This window comes from Hemitrygon akajei, chromosome 11 (assembly GCF_048418815.1).
Source record: "Hemitrygon akajei chromosome 11, sHemAka1.3, whole genome shotgun sequence".
Classification (NCBI taxonomy): Eukaryota; Metazoa; Chordata; class Chondrichthyes; order Myliobatiformes; family Dasyatidae; genus Hemitrygon; species Hemitrygon akajei.
Window position 1 is genome coordinate 142,062,293 of NC_133134.1, and position 25,911 is coordinate 142,088,203.

At 41.8% G+C, this 25,911-nt stretch overlaps 1 protein-coding gene and 1 long non-coding RNA gene across 2 annotated transcripts in view; one reads left to right on the forward strand and one right to left on the reverse strand.

Moving 5' to 3' along the window:
• The first annotated feature begins 568 nt into the window (after positions 1 to 568).
• LOC140736089 (hairy/enhancer-of-split related with YRPW motif protein 1-like) lies at positions 569 to 24,909 on the forward strand. The gene is made up of 5 exons (XM_073061842.1): positions 569 to 918; positions 1,068 to 1,140; positions 1,249 to 1,332; positions 1,523 to 1,604; positions 20,872 to 24,909. The coding sequence occupies exons 1-5, from the start codon at positions 857 to 859 to the stop codon at positions 21,408 to 21,410; spliced, it is 840 nt and encodes a 279-aa protein (XP_072917943.1). The 5' UTR covers positions 569 to 856; the 3' UTR covers positions 21,411 to 24,909.
• The window catches only part of LOC140736092 (uncharacterized), a 28,143-nt gene continuing 24,627 nt past the window's right edge, over positions 22,396 to 25,911 (reverse strand). The window contains exons 2-3 of the long non-coding RNA XR_012100887.1: positions 23,670 to 23,822; positions 22,396 to 22,529 (exon numbers count right to left, since the gene is read on the reverse strand). This is a non-coding gene — a long non-coding RNA (uncharacterized lncRNA). The remainder of the gene's footprint in view (positions 22,530 to 23,669; positions 23,823 to 25,911) is intronic.

A 25,911-nucleotide genomic window follows, 5' to 3' on the forward strand; every position in this document is an offset into this window, starting at 1 on the left:
GCCACATCACTAAATATTACCCTGAAATTCATATCTTGCAGGCATTCACTCTACATCAAAGAAATGCAATGAAATCAATGAAAAACTGCACACAAAGACTGACAACCAAAGTGCAAAAGAAGACAAACTACAAATACAAAATAATAAGAGTAAGTAAGCAAACAATATCAAGAACCTGAGGTGTAGAGTCATTGAAAGTGAGTCTAGAGGATGTGGAATCAGTTCAGTGTTGAGGCGAGTTAAGTTATCCACGCTGGATCAGGACCCTAATGTTTGAAGGGTAATAACTGTTCCTAAGCCTGGTGGTGTAAGCCTAAGGTTCCTGTACCTCCTCCCCGATGGCAGCAGCCAGAAGAGAGCATGGCCTGGATAGTGCGGGTCCTTGGTGCTGGATGGATGCTGCTTTGTTTTGTAGCAGTGCTCATTTATCGGGGGCGGGGGCGGGGGGCTTTTCCTGTGATGGACTGGGCATTATCCTCCACTTTCCGTAGGTCTTGCCGTTCTTGGTAGAGCTCAGAAAGTGTCGACTTCTAACCACTAAGTCGGTAAAGATTTTGTACCGAGGGCATACTGACCATTGACTTTGGAATTTGGCAGAGCGCAACTCCACCGGCACGGAGGCACTCGTCAGCGATCGCCACAGCAACGGCGAAAGCCTCCTTCCGAGGGAAGCCCGGGGCGGCAGCGATGACGAAAAGAAAAGCCGGCCCGGCCGGACTGTCAATCAGGCGGTCTCCGGAGGGTTGGAACCCGCTGCTGACGCTGATAAACTGATACCGTGGGAAAGCGGGAGCTCACTGCAGCCTACGCGACGCTCGGAGTAGAGGGGTGTTCGGCGAGAGCGGGGGAATCAATAATGAAGCGATCTGTCGACTTCAGCTCCTCGGACAGTGAATTAGACATTGAAGATGAAAACGGGTAAATTATTTCTTTACTCGTTAATTCTCCTGAATTATTACCTAGTTTATATTTAGAGAAATTCTCCACGGTTACTAGCGGAAATCAGTTAAAATGCAACACAATTAAATAAGCTAAGGAAATGTCTATGCAAATCTTATTTTAAATAGGAGCAAGAAGGAATTCAATCCCGGGAAACTGGCAGCTTGCTCCCAGAACCAGGCACGAAAGAAGAGACGAGGAGTAGGTTTACAACTTCCCTGCAAATCACTCTGCCCTAATTTTTATTGTTTCTTTCCCACCTTAGCGGAGCTGTGATAGTTATAAAGCTGGCCTTTCGTTTACTTGCAGATAGTCGAGAAACGTCGAAGAGATCGCATTAACAACAGTCTGTCAGAACTTCGCCGACTGGTTCCCAGTGCCTACGATAAACAAGTAGGATTGAAGCGTCCCGTGTAGTTCGGAGTAGGGGAGATGCACTGTGCGGGCAAACGTGTGATGGGGGTGGGGGGGGGGGGTTATTAGAATACTGGTAGTTTGGGTGTATTACACCAAATTTTAAATAGTTTGAGGAAAATAGGGTTGAGTGGTCCAGTCTTCGTCTAACAGTTCCCTCGTTTTATAGGGATCAACTAAACTGGAAAAAGCGGAAATTCTGCAAATGACAGTCGATCATTTGAAAATTCTCCACACGAGCAGCGGAAGAGGTGAGTGTGATGCCCAGTTCTTTGAATAGTGGACGAGCAGTAACTGATAAGAGGCGGCTTGACGAACAAAAGCTCAGATGCCAGGTATCAAATCTCTGAGCAAAGGCTGCAACCCCTCCATCCCACTGCGCGCTATTTTTGTTTAAAAGCGCGGCTGCCGAAGAGCTAAGGAGGGAGGAATCTGCGAGTCGTGTCTGGGACGTTTCGGAGGGTCCACTGCATTGTAAAGGCGGAGGGAGAGCAACCAGTGACATAGGGAGGAGAACCTGAAGACAGAATTTGGGGAGTTAGGTAAAAAGCTGAAAAGCGGAACCTCGAATGTTGCTGCCCGTGCCACGCGCCAGTGAGGGTAAAAATAAGATCTGGCAGATGAATGCGTGGCTGAAGAACTGGTGCAGGGGCAAGTGTTTCAGATTTCTGGATCATTGGGATCGCCTTCAAAAAGGCCTGTTCGAAAGGGGCGTGTTACACCTGAACCGTGGGGGGGTGGGGGGGGGAGTGCAATATCCTTGTGGGCAGGTTTGCTAGAGCTGTTGGGGAGGGTTTAAACTAATTTGGCTAGAGGATGGGAAACAGAGTGTTAGGGCTGAGGATTGGGCTGTTAGTATACGAGCAGTCGCAGTGTGCCGAGAGACTGTCAGGAAGGCGACAGGGCAAAATTGCCACCAGTGGAATGAGTTGCAGTGTAACATGAGGGGAAGCTGAAAAAGGGCGAGAAAGACATGACTAAAGGTGTTATACTTGAATGTACGCAGCATACGGGATAAGGTAGATGACCTTGTAGCGCAGTTAGAGATCGGCAGGTATGTTCTGGGCGTCACAGTCGTGGCTAAAAGAAGATTAACAAGCTTAACACCCCGGGATTCACATTGTGTCGAAAGGACAGGCAAGTAGGCAGAGGGGTTGGTGTGGCTCAGTTGGTAAAAAATGAGATCAAGTCTTAGAAATAGGTGACATGGGATCAGATGTTGAAACCTTGTTTAAAGTTCAAAGTAAATTTATTATCAAAGTACATTAACAAGCATGAGAGTGGATAGAGTTAAGAAGCTGCAATGGTAAAAAGACTATACAGGCTTTGGAACAGCAACCAGCCTGTGGACTACAAATTATGATGGGAGATAGAAAAGGCAAGTCAAAAGGCCAATATTACAATATGGGGGATTTTGATACGCAGGTAGATTGGGAAAATCAGGTTGGTGCTGGATCCCAAGAGAGAGAACTTGTAGAATGCCCATGAGATGGCTTTTTGGAGCAGCTTGTGGTTGAGCACAATAGGGGAAAGGCGATTCTCGACTGGGTGTTGTTTAATGAACTGGATTTGATTAGGGAGCTTACGGGAAAGGAACCTTAGGAGGCAGTGATCCTACTATGATATAATTCAGCCAGCAATTTGAGAGGGAGAAGCTAAAGTCAGATGTGTCAGTATTATAGTGGAGCAAAGGGAAGTGAGGCATGAGTGAGGAGCTGGCTAAAGTAGTTTGGAAGCACGATGGCAGAACAGCAGTGCCTGGAGCTTCTGGGAGCAATTCAGAAGGTGCAGGATACATCCATCCCAAAGAAGTATCCTAAAGGCAGGAGGACACAACTGGAACTGGCAAGGGAAGTCAAAGACAACATAAAAACAAAATGGAGGGCATATAATAGAGCAAAAATTAGTGGGAAGCTAGAGGATTGTTAAGCTTTTAAAAACAAAACAGAAGGCAACCAAAAAGCCACAAGGATGGAAATGATGAAATATGAAATTATCTAGCCAATAATATCAAAGAGGATACCAAAAGTTTTTTCAGATATATTAATAGTAAAAGAGAGGTGAGAGTAGATATCGGACCTCTGGAGAATGACACTGGACAGTAATGGGGGACAAAGAAATGGCAAATGAACTAAATATGTATTTTGCATCTTCACTGTGGATGACACTAGCAGTGTTCCAGAAGTTCAAGAGTGTCAGGAGGCAGAAGTGAGTGCAGTTGCTATTACAAGGGAGAAGATCCTTGGGAAGTTGAAAAGGTTGAAAGTAAATAAGTTTCTTGGACCAGTTGGACTACACCCCAAGGTTCTGAAAGAGGTAGCTGAAGAGATTTTGGAGGCATTTATAATGATCTTTCAAGAATCACTAGATTCTGGCACGGTTCCAGAGGACTGAAAAATTATAAATGTCACTCCACTCTTCAAGAAGGAAGGGGGGGGGGGAAGGCAAAATAAAGGCAAATATAGGCTAGTTAACCTGACCTTAGTGGTTGGGAGTATGTTGGAGTTGATAGTGAATTCCAATTTATTTATTTTTAAATATTTATTGAGATACGCCCTGGTATAGGCCCTTCTGGACCTTCAAGCTAAGCAACCCAGCAATCTTCTGATTTAATCCTAGACTAACCATGGGATAATTAACAATGACCGATTAACCTACTAACCAGTATGTCTTTGGACTGTGGGAGGAAACTGGAGAACTCAGAGAAAACCTGGGTGGTCGTGGGACAACGTATTAACTCCTTACAGGCAGTAGCGTGATGGATGTTGTTTCGAGGAACTTGGAGGCCAAAGTCAACATGGTGTCCTTAAGGGAAAAACTTGCATGACAAATCTGTTGGAATTCTTTGAAGAAATTACAAGTAGGAAGGACAAAGGAGAATTGGTGGATGTTGTGTACCTGGATTTTCAGAAGGCCTTTGACAGAGGGCAGTACATGAGGCTGCAAAACAAGTTAAGTTCCCATGGTATTACAGGAAATACACTAGCATAGATAGAGGATTAGCTGATTGGCAGGAGGCAAAGGGTTGGAATAAGGGGAGTCTTTTCTGGTAAGCTGCCAGTGACTAGTGGTGTTCCTCAAGGGCTGATGTTGGGGCGGCTTTTATACGTTATATGTCAATAATTTGGATGATGGAATTGAGGGTCTTGTGGCCAAAATTGTGGATGATACAAAGATAGGTGGAGGGGCAGATTGGATTGAAGAAGCAGGGAGGCTGTAGAAGGATTTATATTAGGAGAAGGAGAATGGGCAAAGAAGTTGCAGATGGAATACAGTGTTGGGAAGTGTATGGTCATGCATTTTAGTAGAAGGGACAAAAATGTTGACTATTCCTAAATGGGGAGAAAATTCAAAAATCCAAGGTGCAAAGGAACATGGGAGTCTTTGTGCAGGATTACCTAAAGGTCAATTTGCAGGTTGAGTCGATGGTGAGGAAGGTAAAGGCAATGCTAACAGTCATTTCAAGAAGACTAGAATATAAAAGGGTGTAATGCTGAGGCTTTATAAGGCACTGGTGAGGCCTCACTTGGAGGCTTCTGAGCATTTTTGGGTCCCTTAACTAAGAAAGGACGTGCTGACATTGGAGAGGGTTCAGAGGAGGTTCACAAGAATGATTCTGGGAATGTTTGATGGTTCTGAGCCCATACTCACTGGAATTTGGAAGAATGACAGGCATCTCATTGAAACCTATTGAGCATTGAAAGGTCTAGATCGAATGGATGTGGAGAGGATGTTTCCTATGGTGGAAGGGTCTAGGGCCAGAGTATTCAGCCTCTGAATAGAAGCATGTCACTTAGAATGCAGACGAGGGGGAATTTTTTAGCCAGAGGGTGATGAATCTGTGGAATTCATTGCCACAGCGGCTGTGCAGGCCAGGTCATTGGGTGAATTTAAGGCAGAATTTGATAGGTTCTTGATTAGTTAGGATGTGAAAGGTTATGGGGCGAAGGCAGGGGAATGGAGTTGGGAGGGAAAATGGATCAGCCATGATGAAATGGCAGAACGTGCTCAATGGGTCAAATGGCCTAACTCTTCTCCTATGTCTTATGGTCTTACATAAAAGGCAAAAACTTGCAAAAACAACTTTTACATTCATAGTGCGTTCTTTCATTAATGTGAACTTTAAGGAGAAAAAGGCACAAATGTAGCACCATTGCCACTCAGGTAGCTCCCTGAAGTGATAGACCCTTTGATTATTGGAGGGGTACATCCAACCCTCCATGTGTGGTAGCGGACGGTCACTGTACGGTGGTCCTTCCCCAAAGAGCTTTAGTGTTGGCTGCAGCATTCCCCAGTATGCACATCTGTAGCCTGTCTGCAGCATTCCCTTGCAGACATCTCACTGTGCTGGAGGACCAAGTTTCAGGCAAACTAAAGGTGTCCTTCACTGAGTTGATGATCTTTGAGCACCATTTGCTGTCTGCCTTGGTGTATGTTCTTGGGAGCAGTCTTAGTAGATCAGAGTCATCTGTCAAACCGCTGCTAGGGAAGAAATGGGACACAGACCCCTATATCAGTCTTCATAGCCTCTTAACAAATCTACAGTCTGCAAAAGGTGGGTGACCATTTCTTCCCCTCCATGTCCATACTGATGACAGCTTACATTGGGGGTGATGTGTCCTGAGTAGAGCAAACCTCTGACTGGGAGGTGCCTCTCATTGCCAGCCAAGCGATGTCTTGGTGTTTGTTGGTCAGGTGAGGGTGGTGCTCTCGACAGTCTTGCTTATCTCAGACCTGGGACAACAGAAAACTTCAAATTGATTTGGAGTCAAATGTTTCTTTAAATACATCTTTTGATGTTCACAGATGGAGCACTGCATTTTCCTCCTTGGATGGATACAATATTTAGACTTTTTTGTACCTTTTGCCTCAGCCAAATTGCCCAAAGATATTTAGAATTATTGAGTGTATTGGCCGATCTCCACAGACTGTAATACTGAAGCTGTTCATCTGGCCAACATCACATGTCTGTGGGAGTTTGCTATATGGAATGTTAACTGATGTGTTTCCTACATTTCAGAAATACACAATTGCTTTTGGATCTTTCGAATTCCACTCCGATGTCCTGAAAGGGATTAGATAAATGTCAAGTCATTAGAAACATTTTTTATATACATAACCGTTAAATGCGTCAAAGAAAAAGTAGATACATTGTCAAGTACGTAATTGTCAAGCACAGTCTACCATTGGGAAGGGTGTACACAGATATGTCAGAGTAATGTGACTTACTACATGTGAAGGTGTGATTGTGGATAAAAGTTGGAACACCTGAGCAGTGATGGATCAGATAATATTAAAATGAGATTGAATAGCTTTTATTCAGAATTATGAAACACAGAAAATTTCCATTGGTTCTCAACTCAATAACAATAATTAAGGATATCATTAAAAATGAAGAATACATTTAAAAGCATTGCTAGCACGTAGAGTGGCAATAAAATGCTTCCTGGAGGTCGATTGATTTTGAGATGACTTAAAAGGGAATCGGATGAGTATTTGAACAGATTGTATTAGAGAAGGACATGGGGGAAGGGTAAGGAAATATGATTGGATTAGATAGTTGAAGAGTTAACACTGACTGGGCGTTAAGAATGAATAGCTTCTTTGTTACTAGATTTCCATGAAAAGCACATACATTTCATGGTGGGTAGTCTTATGGAGTAAAATTTCCACGCTTTCACAGGAGCTTACAGATAAAAAGTATTATGAGACATGAAAAGATGTGAATGCATGCTTAGAGATGTATCTGTTGATCCTGAGGTTCTTGTATCTATTGATTCCTGATGGGCGGATATCTGTACTGGTGCCAGTTGACTTTCTCATTGGAATGAGAACACGGATCAGCTTCCAACAACAAAAGCATTCAATGCTGGGTATAGCTGGCACTCTCTGAATTTGATTACAGCTTCACTGTTTCTGATTTGTCATATCCTCACACCCGATCCACCTGCTGTGCCAGCCAGATAATATTTTCTTTTATACAGGATATGAGTGTAGCTAGCACAGCTGCCAATAGCTGTTTCTGATTAAGATGAGATAAGATAAGATAAAACTTTATTTATCCCAAAGAAAATTATTGTTGCAAGGTTTTTCAGTCAGAAATACATACTTTAAAATACAAAATGTAAGCATTGAGGTCTGAAAAGACTATAAAATGTGTATTTAAAAAGTAATAGTGCAAAATACAGATGTGCAATGAAACCATATAATTCTATACTCAAGGAGGAGGCTCTATAGAGTCTTATAGTCACAGGGAGAAAGGATCTCCTGTGGTGTTCAGTGGTGTACCTCGATGGAATCAGACTGTTACTAAAGGCACTCCTCTGTTTGTCCAGTATGTCATGAAGGGAGTGAGAGGGATTGTCCATAATGCTCCATAGCTTCTACAGGATCCTCCTCTCAGACACAACCACCAGGGAATCCAGTTCCACCCCCAGAACAGAATCGGCCTTCCTGACGAGCTTATCCGTCTTCTTGGTGTCAGCTGCTCTCACCCTGCTGCCCCAGCAGACTACAGTGTAGAATCGAATGCTGGCCGTCACTGAGTCTTAGAACGTCTGCAGCATAGTACTGCAGACAGCAAATGACCAGAGCCTCCTCAGGAAGTACAGTAGGCTCTGTCCCTTCTTGTACAGAGCCTCTCTATTTTTAGACCAATCCAGTTTTTTGTCCAAGTGAGTTCCCAGGTATTTACAGTCCTGGACTATTTCCACATCTGTTCCCTTGATGGAGATGGGAATGCAGGGTGTATTTCACCTTCCTGAAGTCCACCACCAACTCCTTTGTCTTGGTTACGTTGAGCTGCAGGTGACTCAGCCCGCACCCCTCAACAAAGTTGTTCACCGCTCTTCTGTACTCAGCCTATTGACCGCAGCTGATACAGCCCACAGCTGTCAAATCGTCTGAAAACTTCTGCAGGTGGCAGGACTCTGAGTTGTATCTGAGGCCCGAGGTGTAGACGGTGAACAGGAAAGGGGATGGGACAGTCCCCTGAGTTGCTAACCACAGTATCTAATACACAGCTCTGCATTCTATCTCACATACTGTGGCTGTTTGGACAGGCAGTCTGTAATCCAGGACACTAGTGGAGCATCCACCTACATCGTCGTGAGCTTACTCCCTCATAAAGCAAATTGAATGGTGTTAAAAACACTGGAGAAATCAAAGAACATGATTCTCTCAGTGCTGCCTGGCTCATCCAGATGGGTGTTAGCCTGTTGAAGCAGAAAGATAGTGGTGTCTTCGACTCCAATATGTGGTTGGTAAGCAAACTGCAGGGAGCCCAGTGTTGGATTTACGGTGCAAACACGAGGAAATCTGCAGATGCTGGAAATTAAAACAACAACACACACAAAATGCTGGTGGAACACAGCAGGCCAGGCAGCATCTATAGCAGAAGCACTGTCGACGTTTTGGGCCGAGACCCTTCGTCAGGACTCTTGAAAGTCTTGAAAGGAAAGATAGTAAGAGATTCGAAAGTAGTGGGGGAGGGGGAAATGCGAAATGAATAGGAGAAGACCGGAGGGGGTGGGATGAAGCCAAGAGCTGGAAAGGTGATTGGCGAAAGTGATCCAGAGCTGGAGAAGGGAAATGATCATGGGACGGGAGGCCTCAGGAGAAAGAAAGGAGGGGGGGAGCACCAGAGGGAGATGGAGAACAGGCAAACAACTAAATATGTCAGGGATGGGGTAAGAAGGGGAGGAGCGGTATTAACGGAAGTTAGAGAAGTCAATGTTCATGCCATCAGGTTGGAGGCTACCCAGCCACGATATAAGGTGTTGTTCCTCCAACCTGAGTTTGGATTCATTTTGACAATAGAGGAGGCCATGGATAGACATATCAGAATGGGAATGGGACGTGGAATTAAAATGTGTGGCCACTGGGAGATCCTGCTTTTTCTGGCAGACCGAGCGTAGGTGTTCAGCGAAATGGTCTCCCAGTCTGCGTCGGGTCTCACCAATATATAAAAGGCCACACCGGGAGCACCGGATGCAGTATACCACACCAGCCGACTCACAGGTGAAGTGTTGCCTCACCTGGAAGGACTGTCTGGGGCCCTGAATGGTGGTGAGGGAGGAAGTGTAAGGGCAGGTGTAGCACTTGTTCCGTTTACAAGGATAAGTGCCAGGAGGGAGATCGGTGGGAAGGGATGGGGGGGGGAGACAAGTGGACAAGGGAGTCGCGTAGGGAGCGATCCCTGCGAAAAGCAGAAAATGTAAAGTACAAGAATACACAAGAAAGGAGCTGGAGTAGGCCACCTTTAAGCCCCCCTACCATTTAGTATGATCATGGTTGATGTATGCTCTCCTCTTCTGTGCTGCTCATCCATGCCCCTCTATTCCTCTATCTATTCAATATTTATTCACCTCCACTTTTAATACTTCCATCACCCACTAGGGCAGAGACTTCCAGAGATTTGCCATCTTCAGTGCGAAGACATTTCTGTGTAACTTAGTTTTAAATGATCAGACTAATTGTTGTTATGTCTCCTTCCACTAGCGAAAACACCCCAACATCTAATGTATCAAAGCCCCTCAGGATTTTATTTGCTTGGATAATCTCATTCATCTAAACTCTAAGGAATACGAAACGTTTTATACTTTCTTCATCCCAGGCAATCCTCTCATCCCAGGAATTAGCCTGGTGAATCTCTTTTGTACTGCCTCCAATATTATTACATGCTTGGCTGCGAGGAACAAATCTGTACACCATATTCCAGGCAAGGCTTCAACAGCATGCTGCACAAGTCTAATAAAATCTTCCTATTTTAAAACTACAGCCTCTTTGTAAAGAAGGACAAAAAACCATTTATCTTCTTATCTACTTAAGGAATTTAGAAGAACAAATTGTAGAGAGATAGCAGACAGTTGCAATACTGGATCTCCTTTTAGGGATCAAGATAGGGCAGGTGACAGACGTGTGTGTAGGGGAACACTTTGGATCTAGTAATCGTTATTCCATTAGTTTCAAGATAATTATGGAGAAGGATTGGACTGGTCCTCAGTGTGAGGCTCTAAATAGGAGAAGGGCCAATTTTGATGGCATCAGACAAGATCTGGCAAAGCTGGATTAAGATTGGTTGTCTTCTAGCAAAAGAATGCTTGGTAAGTGGGAGGACCTCAAAAATGAGATATTGTGAGCACAAAGTTTGTATGTTCCTGTTAGAATAAAAAGCAAGGCTAACAGGTTTAGGGAACCTTGGTTTTAGAGAGATATTGATGCCCTGCTTAAAAAGAAGAAGAGGTGCATAACAGATATAGATAGCAAGGAACAAATCAGCTACTTGAGTTATATAGGGAATGCAAGAAAGTACTTAATAGGGAAATCACGAGGACTAATCGAAAACATTATGTGGCTTTGGCAGACAAGGTAAAGGAGAACCCTGAGGGCTTCAACAGATATATTAAGAGCAAGAGGATAGAGAGGGTCAAAATTAGTCCATTTAAAGATCAGTGTGGTCATCTATGTTTGGAGCTGAAAGAGATGTGAGGATCTAAAAATTGATTTTTTGCCTCTGCATTTACTTGGGAGATGGATCCAGACTCTATAAAACTGAGGCAAAACAGTAGTGAGGCCATGGACCATTTCCGGATTACAGAAGAGGAGATACTTGCTGTCTTGAGACAAATTAGCATAAACACCAAGCCTCAGGGCCTTTTAAGGTGTTCCCTCGAACTTTGTGGGAGGCCCAGAAATTGCAGAGGCCCTGGCAGGCAGATGAGGTACCAGAAGACTGGATGATGATAAGCATTTAAATAGATAGGGCCTAATTAGGTATAGTCAACGTGGCTTTGAGTGTGGTAGGTCATGTCTAAGTAATCTTACAGAGCTTTTCAAGGAGGTTGCCACAAAAGTTGATGGACGAAAAGCAATGGATGTTGTTTACATGTATTTTGTAAGCCCTCCGTCCACACTAAAATGGCATTTTCATCCCCTGAAACTGGAGCTTTTCAGAAACGCTTTCCAGGGTGGGTATTTTTGAAAATGCTGCTCGGGCAGATCAATGTGGATGGGGTAACCGGAGAAATCTGAAAACACTGTCAGACGGCAGCGTGTCATTTCATTGTTTTCTTGAATGCAACCTAACAATTTCAGAACAGACGGCAACGAGACTGAAGCCAGAAGAGTTAGAAATGTACTCACCAAATACTTTGACCCATAACTTACTGAATAAATAAGTGTACTGTACTCGCTTTACCCTGTTTTCTGTCCTTGCTTGTATGAAGGTGGTTTACCTATTTATGCAAGTACTTCTCTGACAATAGATGTGTAACAGCCTGATGTAACATTGTATGGAAATACAAGATAACACTGATGCAGACATGTTTTACACATTTAACAAGGTGCTTTATTAATGCAACAGAGTTAGTCAGTTTTTCAATGTTCGTCGTCAGCCTGGTCATACAGTCTGTGAACTCCCTGTCGGTTTCCTCCATATGCTTCAGTATTTGTTTGTTTTTTTCTTTTAACTCTTCCTGTGCCAAAGCCAACAGCTGTCCGTCATTTAAGTTTCTCTAGTCTGTAACTCGCTTTCACAGCGAGATTCAACACCAAACATGTTGCTTGTTTTCGGTGGATGTGTCCTGCCAGGAGGAGATTTGCCAAAATCTCTGTTTCAATGTGGACAGAGATATTTTAAAAAATGCATAGTGTGGACGCCTATTGTTTTTACGCGAATCCGGCGTTTTCAAAATTATCCGGTCTAGTGTGGATGTAGCCTAAGCATACAGGGAAAGGTTGAATAAGTTAGGACTTTATTTCCTGGGGCATAGGAGAATGAAGGGAGGTTTGATAGTGGTGTACAAAATCATGAGGTCAAACATAAAGGCAAACGGACTTTTTCCACTGAGGTTGGGTGACATCAGAACTGGAGGTTATGGATTAAGGATGAAAGGTGAAATGTTTAAGGGGAACCTGAGGGAAACCTCTTCGCTCAGAGGGTGGTGTGAGTGTGGAATGAGCTGTCAGTGGAAATGGTGGATGTGGGTTTTGTTGAACCATTTAAAAGGGGTTTGAATAAGTACATAGATGGGAGGGGTATGGAGGGCTATGGTCCAGGTACAGAATAAAGAATCACAGGGACTATGGGCTGAAAAGCCTGTTTCTGTGCTGAGCTGCTCCACAACCCGATGACTTTCTGCTCATCTACTCATTTTCATATCATGGGTGAGTGTGGAAACTTCACAGGCTGTTCCTTCCTTCAGGTCATTAATGTGGTTGTGAGGAGCACTTCAAAGTTGTCTCCTTTCGGTCTGAAAAGAGCACGTTAATACCAGATCTCTGTTTTTTTGCAATACAGCTAGTTTGCAATACCACAGACTTCTAAGTTATGCACCAAACTCCTTTGTTCGCCTATTTGAATCTCTATAAATTACATCTATAGATTTTCCCCTTCACTCCCAGAGAGAGACAAAAAGCCAACAAAAAAAATCAAGATCATTGAATATTATAGATGGATGACAGGCACAGACTAATAAATCAAATTACCTTAAATTGTAGAGTCTAGAAGGCTACAACATGCCTGGAACAAAGTAAGGCACTGTTTCTCAAGTTTGTATTGGGCCCTGCTGTGACTATGCAGAAATCACAGATCATAAGACCATAAGGAATGGGATGAGGAACTAAAGTAATTAGCTTTATTTGTCACATAGACATTGAAACATAAAGTGAAATCCATTGTTTTGCATCAAATCAAATCAGCAAGTACAGTGGATTCTGGTTAATGGTCCATCAGGACAGCTGCTTATTTGGGACAACACATAAAGAACAAAAGCTAATTGAGAAAATATCTGGGATTCCCTTCATTTATTTGGGATACTATGCTGCTTAATTGGAACAGGAGACTGTTGCCAAACAGTTTCTATCTAGCGGCAGTGGAGTGAACTTGTATAGCCATTAGACACTATACTGTGCTTAGAGCAGACAGTTTTTAATAATGTCAGTTGTGTGTTAGTGTGCAAAAATCAGTGATTTCTGTCACTGATAGTTGGCGAGAAATAAGCAGTAAAACCATTTAGAATTGTTTTGCTCACTGCGATTTCAAGCTTGAAGATGTCAAAAATGGTCAGGAGTGAAAATTAAATGATTTAATTACTTCAACAAGTTAGGAACTATGAAGAATTTGAAGGTACTTGTTATCTTTTGTAACTCCAAAACATAAAATGAATTGAGAGAAAAACACGAGGAGACTAAGACAAATGTGTGCTTTTCGTTTTTACTTTAAGCGATGTGTGCACATAAAACATGGCGTAATGAAATATGTCATGCTCAGCCTATAATCTTGTAATCGTTTTTACACTGTCTTGAAGTTTTGCAGACGTTCCTTGCCATCCTTATGGGTAACACTGATGTTGTCCAGGTAACATGGAGTGCCTGGACAGCCTTGCAGCACCTGATCCATAGCTTTCTGCCAGAGTGTAGCTGCAGATCCTCCTCCAGTATATGCCCATTGTAGCAATTAAGCCCCTTGTGAGTGTTTATGGTGAGACACACTTTGGACTCTTCTTGCATTTCCATCTGTACGTAGACTCAGTTAGGTCCACTTTGCTAAAGTGTTTCCCTTCAGAAAGATGACCATCATCCTGGGCAGAGGGTATTGATCTACTTTCAATACTGGGTTGATGGTGACCTGAAAGTTACCACAGATCCTGACAGACTCATTTTTCTTGGCTACTGGTGTTGTCCATGAGCTCCACACAACCTTGGAAAGAATTCCTTCCAGCCTCCATGCAGTCTAGCTCACTGGCTACTTTATCACAGATGGTATAAGGAACCAGATGGATTTTGTAAAACTTGGATGTAGCATTTTTATTTAACTCTATTTTACCTTAGTATGTTTGAGTTTCCCAATGCCATCCTCGAATACAGCTGTGGCATCATCCAGTGTATTTCTTAGTTTGCTTTCAGTTGACTCTATTGCAGGGGATGTGGCATGCAAATAGTGGAGGGATCTCCAATCAAGCTGAAGTTGCCTCATTAAATCACAGCCTCACAATGCTGGCCCTCCTCTTTTTACCACATAGAAGCCCAATGCGGCTTGTTGGCTGTTCCATTTCACTGATAGGAATGTCATTCCCACAGGAGTTATCTTTTATCCCGTATAAGTTCTTAGCTGGGTATCTGCAAGATTCAGTTCAGTATCTTTAAAATGTTGTTTAAACTCATTTCGTGGAATGACTTGATTAACTTGCTGTTCATTTCTGGTGTAAGCCATATTGCTTGTCTCTCATTAGTTTTCACATTGTAATTCTCAAGGCTACTCGATCATCTGTCACTGTCATCACAATCAGACTTTTCATCAACAGCATGTAGATTAGTGTTCTTTTTGAAGCTGCAACTGGACTTTTTATCTTTATCGCTTCCTTGTGTAGTCCATTTATTTTTGTCTTTCCAATATGCTCTTTGTATGCATTACTTTGTTACATTTTCTCTAAGTTCTACCATCTGTGACAAAGTAGCCTTTCAACCTACATTGTTCTGGTGTATGTGAGTCCCTGCCACAACAGTTACACAATTTGTTTGGCCAGGTTTCTGCTTAGACATTGCAATTTTGTTCTTGCTCATTTTAATTCCTGACTGCAATTCAATTGCATCCCTGACTTCTGCTTCCATTGACACAGCAATTTCAATTGCTATTTTAAATGTGAGTTGTGCTTTTTTAAAATCTGAGTAAGGATCCATTTTTGAATGTTTTCTTATAAGATTCCACAAATTATCTAATCTCTCAGTGCACCTTAAAGCCCATTACTAAACTGACAATGCTCCGACAGTCTCTTCAATTCAGCCACATAAGCTGAACTGGTCTCCCCATTCTTTTGATTTCACTAATGAAACCTAAAGTGTTTAGCAGTCAACAGTGGTTTTGGTTCTAAGTGTTCTTGCATTACTTTCATGATATCAGGAAAGCTCATTTTGGCTGGTTTTCTTGGAACAGGTAAACTTCTAAACAAACTGTTTGCTTTTCCACCCAATGTATTCAGCAAAACTGGCACTTACGCTACATTGGCTATTTCATTTGCTTCAAAATTCTGCTCAATTCACTCAGTACACATTATCCAGTCATCTTTTGTGCACCTGAACACATGTTTATCTTTCTGACGTAGCCAGCCATTTCTGCTCTTTTTCTTATGATTATTATCACCTGGTACTCATGAATTCATTCGTGTTCTGCTTTTTTTTTTACTCTGCCATCTTTCTTGTCTACTTGTGAAGAAACAAATGTGTGTTTTTTTTAACTCAAAAGTCTTGCTGTGCTTCAACAGGGAGGTAGTCATCACAGTTTGTTTTAAACACATTCATCATCACTGTTATGTTTTTTAAACTCTAAAACATAAAGCTAATTGAAGGGAAAACACAGTAAGACCAGGACAAGCACATACTGTTAGTTTACACTTTAAGTGATGTGCGCACATATGAGGTGGTGACAGAATGAGGGATGCGATTTGCATAATTTTACATATAAGCTGTAATGAATTATATAAACAACAAAGAATGCTTAATCAAATAATATATTTACCATATTACCCAAATATTACTGAAATATTAAATACACAACAGTATTGATAATCATTTTGAATGTTACAATGAAAATTAAGATTTGGAGGATGCAGTCATCAACAACGTTTTAAGAAGGCAATCCATTATCTGCACTGGGTGTTTGTGCCAGTTTTCTTCATCACACTCACTCAAGAGAACACAGCAGCGTGCTAGTTCCCCATCATATCCGACAGTATCAGTGAAACTTGTGTGGGATAGTTTTTAAAGTGGAAAAGCCATTGCATTGCGACAGTTCCACTCTATTGACCTTGGAAGTCTGGGTTCAGTGGTATGAGACTGATCTCAAACTGGGATGTCCCTTGGTTGCAGTGGATAACCACGACTTCTTCTGTACCGTATCATGCCCTTTGCTCTCCAAGAAGCAATGCAGAACTACCTTCTCGACCATTGGATCTCATTGTTAAGACTGTAATAAAACCATAAGATATAGGAGCAGAATTAGGCCATTTGGCCCATTGAATCTGCTCCACCATTTCATGATAGATAGATAGATAGATAGATACTTTATTCATCCCCATGGGGAAATTCAACATTTTTTTCCAATGTCCCATACACTTGTTGTAGCAAAAACTCATTACATACAATACTTAACTCAGTAATAATATGATATGCATCTAAATCACTAACTCAAAAAGCATTTATAATAGCTTTAAAAAAAAAAAAAAAAAGTTCTTAAGTTCTGGCAGTTGAATTGTAAAGCCTAATGGCATTGGGGAGTATTGACCTCTTCATCCTGTCTGAGGAGCATTGCATCGACAGTAACCTGTCGCTGAAACTGCTTCTCTGTCTCTGGATGGTGCTATGTAGAGGATGTTCAGGGTTTTCCATAATTGACCGTAGCCTACTCAGCGCCCTTCGCTCAGCTACCGATGTTAAACTCTCCAGTACTTTGCCCACGACAGAGCCCGCCTTCCTTATCAGCTTATTAAGACGTGAGGCGTCCTTCTTCTTAATGCTTCCTCCCCAACACGCCACCACAAAGAAGAGGGCGCTCTCAACAACTGACCTATAGAACATCATCAGCATCTCACTGCAGACATTGAATGACGCCAACCTTCTAAGGAAGTACAGTCGACTCTGTGCCTTCCTGCACAAGGCATCTGTGTTGGCAGTCCAGTCTAGCTTCTCGTCCAACTGTACTCCCAGATACTTGTAGGTCTTAACCTGCTCCACACATTCTCCATTAATGATCACTGGCTCCATATGAGGCCTAGATCTCCTAAAGTCCACCACCATCTCCTTGGTCTTGGTGACATTGAGACGCAGGTAGTTTGAGTTGCACCATATCACAAAGTCCTGTATCAGTTTCCTATACTCCTCCTCCTGTCCATTCCTGACACACCCCACTATGGCCGTGTCATCAGCGAACTTCTGCACATGGCAGGACTCCGAGTTATATTGGAAGTCAGATGTGTACAGGGTGAACAGGACCGGAGAGAGTACGGTTCCCTGTGGCGCTCCTGTGCTGCTGACCACTGTGTCAGACCTACAGTCTCCCAACCGCACATACTGAGGTCTATCTGTCAAGTAGTCCCATTTTGCTCTCAGCCCCAATCTCCTGCCTTCTCCCCGTATCCCTTCATGCTTGACCAATTAAGAATCTTATCAACCTCTGCCTTATGTATTCATAGAGATATGGCCTCCAAGCTGCCTGTGGCAATGAATTCCACAGATTCACCGCTCTCTGGCTAAAGAAATCCCTCATCTCTTAACGAAAGGATGCTCCTCTATTCTGAGGCTGTGTCCTCTAGTCCTAGACTCTCTCACTGTAGGAAACATCCTTTCCACATCCACTCTATCAACACCTTTCACCATTTGATAAGTTTCTATTAGGTCACCCCTCATTCTTCTGAATTCTAGTGAATAGCGGCCCAGAGCCATCAAATGCTCCTCATATAACAAGGTGTTCAATCCTGGAATAATTTTTGTGAATCTCCTTTGAACCCTCTCCAGTGTCAGCACATCCAATCTTAGATAAGGGGCCTAAAATTGCTCACAATACTCTACGTGAGGCCTAACAGTGCTTTTCAAAGCTTTAAAATTACATCCTTTCTTTTATATTCTCGTCCTCTTGAAATGAATGCTAACATCACATTTGCCTTCTTCACCACAGACTTAACCTGCAAATTAACCTTTAGGGAATCCTGCACAAGGTCTTCCAAGTCCCTTTGCATTTTAGATTTTTAAGTTTTCTCTCCATTTAGAAAATGGGCTACCCTTTTATTTCTTCTATCGAAGTGCATGACCATACACTTCTCAACACTGTTTTCCATCTGCCTTTTCTTTGTCGATTTTCCTAATCTGTCTAAGTCCTTCTGCAGCCTCTCTACATCCTCAAAACTACCTGCCCTTCCACCTGTCTTTGTATCATGCTCAAACTTTGCAACAAAACCATCAATTCCATCATCCAAGTCATTGACATATAGTGTAAAAGGAACGGTCCCGGTCACCGGCAGCCAACCAGATAAGGCTTTCTTTGTTCTCACTCTTTGCCTTCTGCCAATCAGCCGTGGCTTTATCTATACTACTATTTTTCCTGTAATACCATGGGCTCTTGTTAATAGCCTCATGTGTGGCACCTTGTCAAAGGCTTTTTGAAAGTCCAAGATGTCAATCTCATCTGCACAGTCCACTGGGGCTGACTTCACATGCTAGTATGGCCATATCCCTATTTCACTGGGTATGAGGCCCACCAATACCTAATTTTGCCTGCCTGTCAAAACAATGTACTGGGGTGTGACAATAGGCGCATATAAACAGCTACTTAGAACCACATGTGAGAGCAGAGCATCCAGTGGGGACCAAAGGTACTCCAGAATGGACAAGCCCCTTCACCAAAGGTGCTACCCTGCCCTGGGCACCCTATACACATCAATGTATATTAGATGAATTCTTCCATCAATAACTATTAGGAACTAAGGCTGCATCCACACAGTGGATTTGCTAGTGAATTTGATACAAAGAAATGATAGGCGTCCACATCAGGTGTTTCTCAAAATACCTCCGTCCACATTAAAATGGGTATTTGGGTGAATCTTCTCCTACTGGGCATGCGCACAGGACACAGCTACAGAAAACAAGTGAAGAAGAAACGGTCTACTATTTCCGTTTCCTCCTCTTAGTTCAAGAAAACAATGAAATGCCACGCTGCCGCCACCATCTGTTCCGGCATGTCATGACAGTGTTTTTAAAAAGCCCTGGTTACCCCATCCACACTACACCGCCCAGCTGGCGTTTTCAGATTTACACACTCTGGAGGGCGTTTTAGAAAAGCCCTGTTTTCGGGGGAGGAAAATGCTGTTTCAGTGTGGACGGAGGGTCAAAACGAAGAGAAAAAGCTTTGGTTACGGTTTACCCAGTCTAGTGTGGACTCAGTTCTACAGTACTGTAGTAGCATTGATCGTGTTCTAATTTGTTCTGTTTTTTATTTAAATATTAATTTGTAATTCAGTTAACTTTAGTTTGTCTTTTTTAATATCTTTTTAACTTTCCATAAAAATTTGGCTAATTAGGGCAAATGCCTAATTGGGTCAAAATGTACTGGTCCTGATGTATCTACTGTGTTGAACTGAGCAGCAGAACTGACAGGCTACATCACTGTCTGGTATGGTGTGGGGGGCTACTGCAAAGGAACGAAAGAAGCTACAGAAAGGTGTAAAATCAGTCAGCTCCATCTTGGGAACTAGTCTCCATAGTATCCAAGACATCTTCAAGGAGCGGTGTCTCAGAAAGGTGACATTCATTATTAGTGACCCTCATCACCCAGGATGTGCCCTCTTCTCATTTTTACTGTCAGGGAGGAGGTACAGAAGCCTGAAGGCACACACTCAGCGATTTAGGAACAGCTTCTTCCCCTCTGCCATCCGATTCCTAAATGGACATTGAACCCATGAACACGCCCTTAATTTTATTATTTTTGTTTTTGCACAATTTTTAATTTAACTATTTAATATGCATATATATACTTAATGCAATCTATTTATTTTCCCAATATTATCATGTATTGCATTGTACTGCTGCCGCTAAGTTAACACTTTTCACAACATATGCCGGTGATGTAAAACCTGGTCCTGATTCTGATTCTGAGATCTGTTTCCTTTTCATGGTTGTTCATATTACACAGAAAATTACGCAGGCTATGTATATAATTTCCATGGTAATCAGTCATAGGGCAGTTTGCAGAGTTTGACTGCTGTCAATTCGTGATGGAGTGCCCTCACACAGATACAAAACTACCCTAGAAGGGCATTTTTCCTACTGAGGTGCAGTGCTATGATACCTGTCACTCTCCAGTTCATTATTCATCTTAGTCGTGAGTATCTGTGGCTGTTTGGTAGCTAGTGATGTTGACAGCTAAGCCTGGCTTTCTCGACTATTAACCACTGCAGCCAAGGTGTACGGTGAAAGTGATTTCACCACTTTGTAACTTGAGGCACTGAGATTGATTGTGATGCCGCTATCTATCAACGTAAACCTGAAATGTTTCTCCACATGAAATGCTGGAGGAACTCAGCAGGGCAGGCAGCATCAATCAAAGTCGATGTTTTAGGTCGAGACACTTCTTTAGTACATACTGAGAAGGAAGGGGGAAGATGCCAGTATATAAAGGGGGGAGTGGAGAGGGGAAGGAGGCTAGCTGGAAGGTGATAGGTGAAGCCAGGTGGGTGGGAAAGGTCAAGGGCTGGAGAAGAAGGAATCTGATAGGAGAGAAGATTGGGCCACAGGAGAAAGGGAAGGAGGAAGGGACCCAGGGAACGTTTATATAGGCAGGTGAGAAGAGTTAAAAGGTCAGGGGTGGGGAAACTGTTTCTCTTCTGCTATTGAGCAATTGTTGGAGAATAGATAGAATTTTGCATTTAAATTTTCGGTTTAATGGATCCTGTATTTTACTTTGGTGTGTTTGTTTTTTTTTACAAGGGGCTTTATTGCACAGGTTCTAATTGTTTGATTTTGTACTAACAGGTTATTTTGAAGCTCCAGCATTTGCCACTGATTACAGGATCCTGGGATTTCGGGAGTGCTTGTCTGAAGTCGCCAGATACCTTAGCGTGACTGAGGGATTGGACCATTCTGACCCTTTGAAGACTCGCCTGGTTTCGCACTTAAACACGTATGCATCGCAGAGGGAAGTTGTGACAGTCGAGTCAGGCCATCAGCACTGGAGTGCAGGCTATCCTCATCCCGCAATGACCTCTTTATCTCATTTCAGAGCTGAAGTCCTTGCAGGCATCTTTCCTCCTACAGACCAGAGTCATCACAAGGAGTCAGTGCTTAGCTGTATCCACCTTGAACAGTTCAGGAAGGTGAATCCCTCAGGCTGTGTGGCCCCCATGCTGACAAATGTTGAACAAGTACCTTCTTCAATGTTTCCAGTTTCGGCTATTCCCTTCCCGTTTTCCTCTGATCCTCTTCCTCTGTTGCCGAGTCCTGTAGCCCGGCCTCAAGTACAGGCTGTAAAAATTGGGAAGCGGCTCTGGGCTACAGAGGTTGGGGCTTTTTAATTTGAACGCATGATTGTTAAGAACCTGTGACAGCATTTTCTATCATAGTAATATGTATGTAATGCTACAGTACCGTGTGCACCATGACACAGTAGGTACACCTCTGCTAAAGTCCAAAATAAAAACAGAGGATTCTGGAAATGCTCAGCATGCCAGCCAGCATCTGTGGAAAGTGAAACAGAATTTACCTTTCATGTTTATCTGAACTGGGATAGAGAGAGAGAAGATAGTTTAGATGGTTGGGGTGGGGCAGTAGTTTGAGGTGGGCAGAATTAAACAAATCTAATATCCCTGATAGGGTGAGACCAGATGCTTAGGATCAGATTATGCTTTATTGCTAATTGCAAGGCTGTGAGACATGCCCATTAGGCCAAAGTATAATCAGAGAAGGAGCAAAACTGAGCCAAATGGGTGACTGACAGGAGTGGCCATTTCTGAGACGCACAGAAAGAATTACCTCCTACCTAAAGTTAAATTATTTGATATCGAGCACCCATCTTCCTCCACCTTTCTGCTAGAGAAAACTTCACTTTCTCTTTCCCAATTCTGATGGAGAGTCTTGGAATTGAAGCATTAACTCTGTTTCTTGCTCCATAGAGGTTGCCGGACTTGGTGAGTGTATTCAGCACTTTAGAATTCCAGACTTACAGCATCTGCTGTTTAAAAAAAAAATCATCTGCTAATGTCAAACCTCATCACGATAGTTCATAGTGAAAAGGAAGCTGTCTTTTATGGGATCACTTTTTCATTCATTAACAAAGACTAGGAAAAGAGAAATTTATTTCCGTGAAAGTTTTCAATTTAGTTTTTAGTCTTATGTGATATACTACTTACTACTAAAAAGGCATTTCTTATGGAAGGTAATATTACATTAGTTGATATTTCATGTGAGTTATTTAGAGTTTGATAAAAGATTTAATTAAAATGTTTTACAGCTCAATGTGTTCTTGTGTCATGGAAATATAGCACCAAATATCAGAGAGACGCAAGTTACCAGGCTTGATTCCTGGTTTACGCTGAGTTACACTGGATTACCAGGCGTGGACTTGTAAGAGTAGCCTTTGACAAGCTGTTGAAGGTTTGCTGGTTACCATGAAACTCCGTGATTTTGAGGTACTTCTGTCAAATAGAAAGGAAAAAAATATTAAATAAAATGTAACGATTAATATAATAAATAAAATCAGAAAATGGTGAGAATGTTTAGTAGAGAAGGAAGCGTCTGCAGAAAGAGAAACAGAGTTCAAATTTCAGGTTAGTCTCTTCATCACAACCTTTATTGATTTTCACTTTCTACTAAAAAAAAGTCTTACCAGATAATAGATGGTAAGAGAGAGCTGTAGATGTCTGTTACACTACCAGCAATTTCATTGACATTATTAGTGTACTTAGTTATCTAGTTAAAGGGACTTAGCCTATTGTATAGTTCTGAGTTAATGACCCATACTCTGTCATCCTTGTAGGTTATCAGCCTGTATATCCCAGCATTAAATGTAAATCCCCTTGCAACAGGGTTTCTGAAATTAATATTTTTCTTGGGCAAGAATAATAATTAGCACTGAATACATATGAAATGGTTAAGGGTAATTATCATCCAACTTAATAATAAACAGCAATTTGTGTTGTTTTCCATAACTAAGGTTAGTTACACTCAAAATAGTGCTTGAGTTTATGTGAAATCATGGAATGACATTTTCTCTGGATCTCATGTCTGCACACTACTTTGCTACACCAAGTAATGTTTCAAACTCATATTCAAGTTAGTTCTGAAGTAACATTTTATCTCATATGAGATGTAAAGTGGTGATCTCTTCAATGTATGTGTTATACCCTTTTAAAAAATGACTGACAAACAAATTTGCCATAAGTTCTTAATTTAAAAAATGATTAAGATGTTTTTACTTTCATCAAGGTGCAATGACTTAGTATTAGAGAATTAGTTCCATTCACATATCAGCTAATCAGAATAAGCATTAAACTCTCTCAGGAATACCTAGGTGTTAATACAGCTTCCACTATTGGAGTTTTGATAACAGTGGGTTCGGATTTTCCAGTGATCTTTCTTTCCTCAAACTTGTCTTTGATTTCATCTAATCATACAACATGGAAAAGGGCACTTTGATCCATGTGTCACAGCCACCCATCGTGTACACACTTACACTGGTCCTAATTTATTCTCCCCACATTCCTGCCTACACCTCACCAGATATGCATACACATTAATGGCTACTACAATTTATAGTAGCCAGTTAACCTACCTACCTGCATGTCTTTGGGATGTGGCAGGAAACCAGTGCATCTGGGGGAGCACTACAATTCACAGGGAGAACGTGCATGCTGATCGCAGACCACACGAGGTCAGGTTCCAACCTGGGTTGCTGGAGTTATAAGCCAGCAGCTCCATCAGCTGCCATTCTAATTAAAAACAAACGTTAATTCAATATTATTGTAACGTTAAAACATCACCTTTCTGTCTTAAATGCAGAAATTCACCTTTTGTTGCAACACTTCTCATATCAGCCACCCTGTGGTGCTTCTGAAGAAGGGACCAAGCACTGGTTTATAATTCATTTGGAGCACTTGCATTTTGTAGGTAGTAAATAACTATGTTCCTAATGTTGGCACTGGATTGGAACCAGACTCCACACAACACACTGATCAGTTCTGCTAAGTTTAAAATGTCTTTACTTCCTTGAATTTGAGGAAAAATAACTTCTTTTTTGTTAATGTGTAATTTTTTCTCTCAGGAAAAGTGTAGCAATTGATTTAGTACTTTTAAAGGTAGTGCAATCAACCTCATTCAGCGACACAAAAGTCACTCACCTAAAGCTATCAGAGAAATTCTTCAGATTCCTTTTGAAGGACAGTGTATGGAAATTAATAGAAATTAAAATATTAGGAAGATGTGTGGAGTCCATCTGGATTTCTTCAAGGAACCACTAGGTGGCAGCTGAGCACCAGGACGGTCATGTTCAACCATCAAAAAGAAATTTGGTCTGAATTTTAGAAGTCAAAAGTCAAAGTATATTTATTATCAAAGTGTGTATACTTCATACAACCTTGAGGTTCATTTTCTTACAGGCAGCTACAAAACAAAGAAACACAATTGAATTGATTAAAACAAAAGAAGACAATCAAACATCTAATGTTCAGAGAAAAAAATTGAAAAAAGAAAAGGAAATGTGAAGTTATGTTTCCTATCTTTGCTTTCTTGATCAGTAAATCTTAAATGAGTACACCAAAATTAGGAAGTGTCAACTGTTTTACATATATGCCATCAAAATATACAATCTTTAAGTCAAATATTGAAAAATAACCATGAGAGCAATGGGCCTTCCTTCCATTAAGTGCACAAAATAATCTATAACATTTTACAACTCAAAATCAATGTTGTTATTGCATGCATTAATAATAACATGCTTATTTTTGACATTTGTCTTTAAATGCTTGTGAAACTTTTCCATGCCAGTATATCTCTGGTTATAAAAATAATTTTTTCACATTTTGTGTCTTAATCAGTGTGATTAATGTTGAATTTCATTGTGATATTTTCTTTAATAAGTTTGAAAGAATTCCTTTGAGGGCATGTTAATCCATCTGATGCCTCCGGCATAGTCACAGAAGATTTTATGTACTGTATGCACATAAATAATAGGAAAATTGAGTTTTTTTAAATGGCAGGAGGCTGACAGATGGAGACGTAAGATTGAACCATGGAGGATGTTATTTCAGAGAGATTTGCCTGTCCGTGTGTGTGAATCACTAGGAATTACCTTGCAAATGCAGCAAGCAATTAGGAAGGAAAATGATATATTACCCCTAATTACAAGAGGATTTGATTTCAAGAGTAAAGATATCTTATCCATGCCACAGCAGTACAGCGGCTAGCACAGTGCAATCACAGCTCATGGTGTACTAGAGTTTGCTGACTGTAAGGAGTTTGTGCTTTTCCTCCATGAACCACGTGGGATTCCTTCAAGTGTTCTGGTTTCCTCCCACAGTCCAAAGATGTGCCAGTTAGTAATCGGTCATTGTAAATTATCCTGTGATTAGGCTAGTGTTAAATAAGTGGTTTGCTGGGTGGTGTGGCTAGTTGGGCTGGAAGGGCCTGTTCTGCGCTGTATCTCTGAAAAAATAATAAAATAACGTAATTATGCAGGGCCCAGGTGAGGTTTCACTTGGAGTGTTGTGTACAAGTCCGATCATCTTTCTTCAGGAAGGAGATGTTTGGATTAGAGGGATTGCAGCAACTGTTCACAAATTTGATTCCTGCAATGGGCTGCTTTGTCCCATGTGGAGAGTCACAGAGATCTACAGCAAGGAAACAGGCCCTTTGATACAACTCACCAATGCTGACTGGCAGGCCATATAAGTTGACCCATTTAACTGCAGTTGACTCATATTCCTCAAACCCTTTCCTCTCCACGTACCTGACTGAATGTCATTTAAGAGTTGTTATTGTACCTGCCTTAATCAATTCAAATAGAGTATGTACCATACCTTG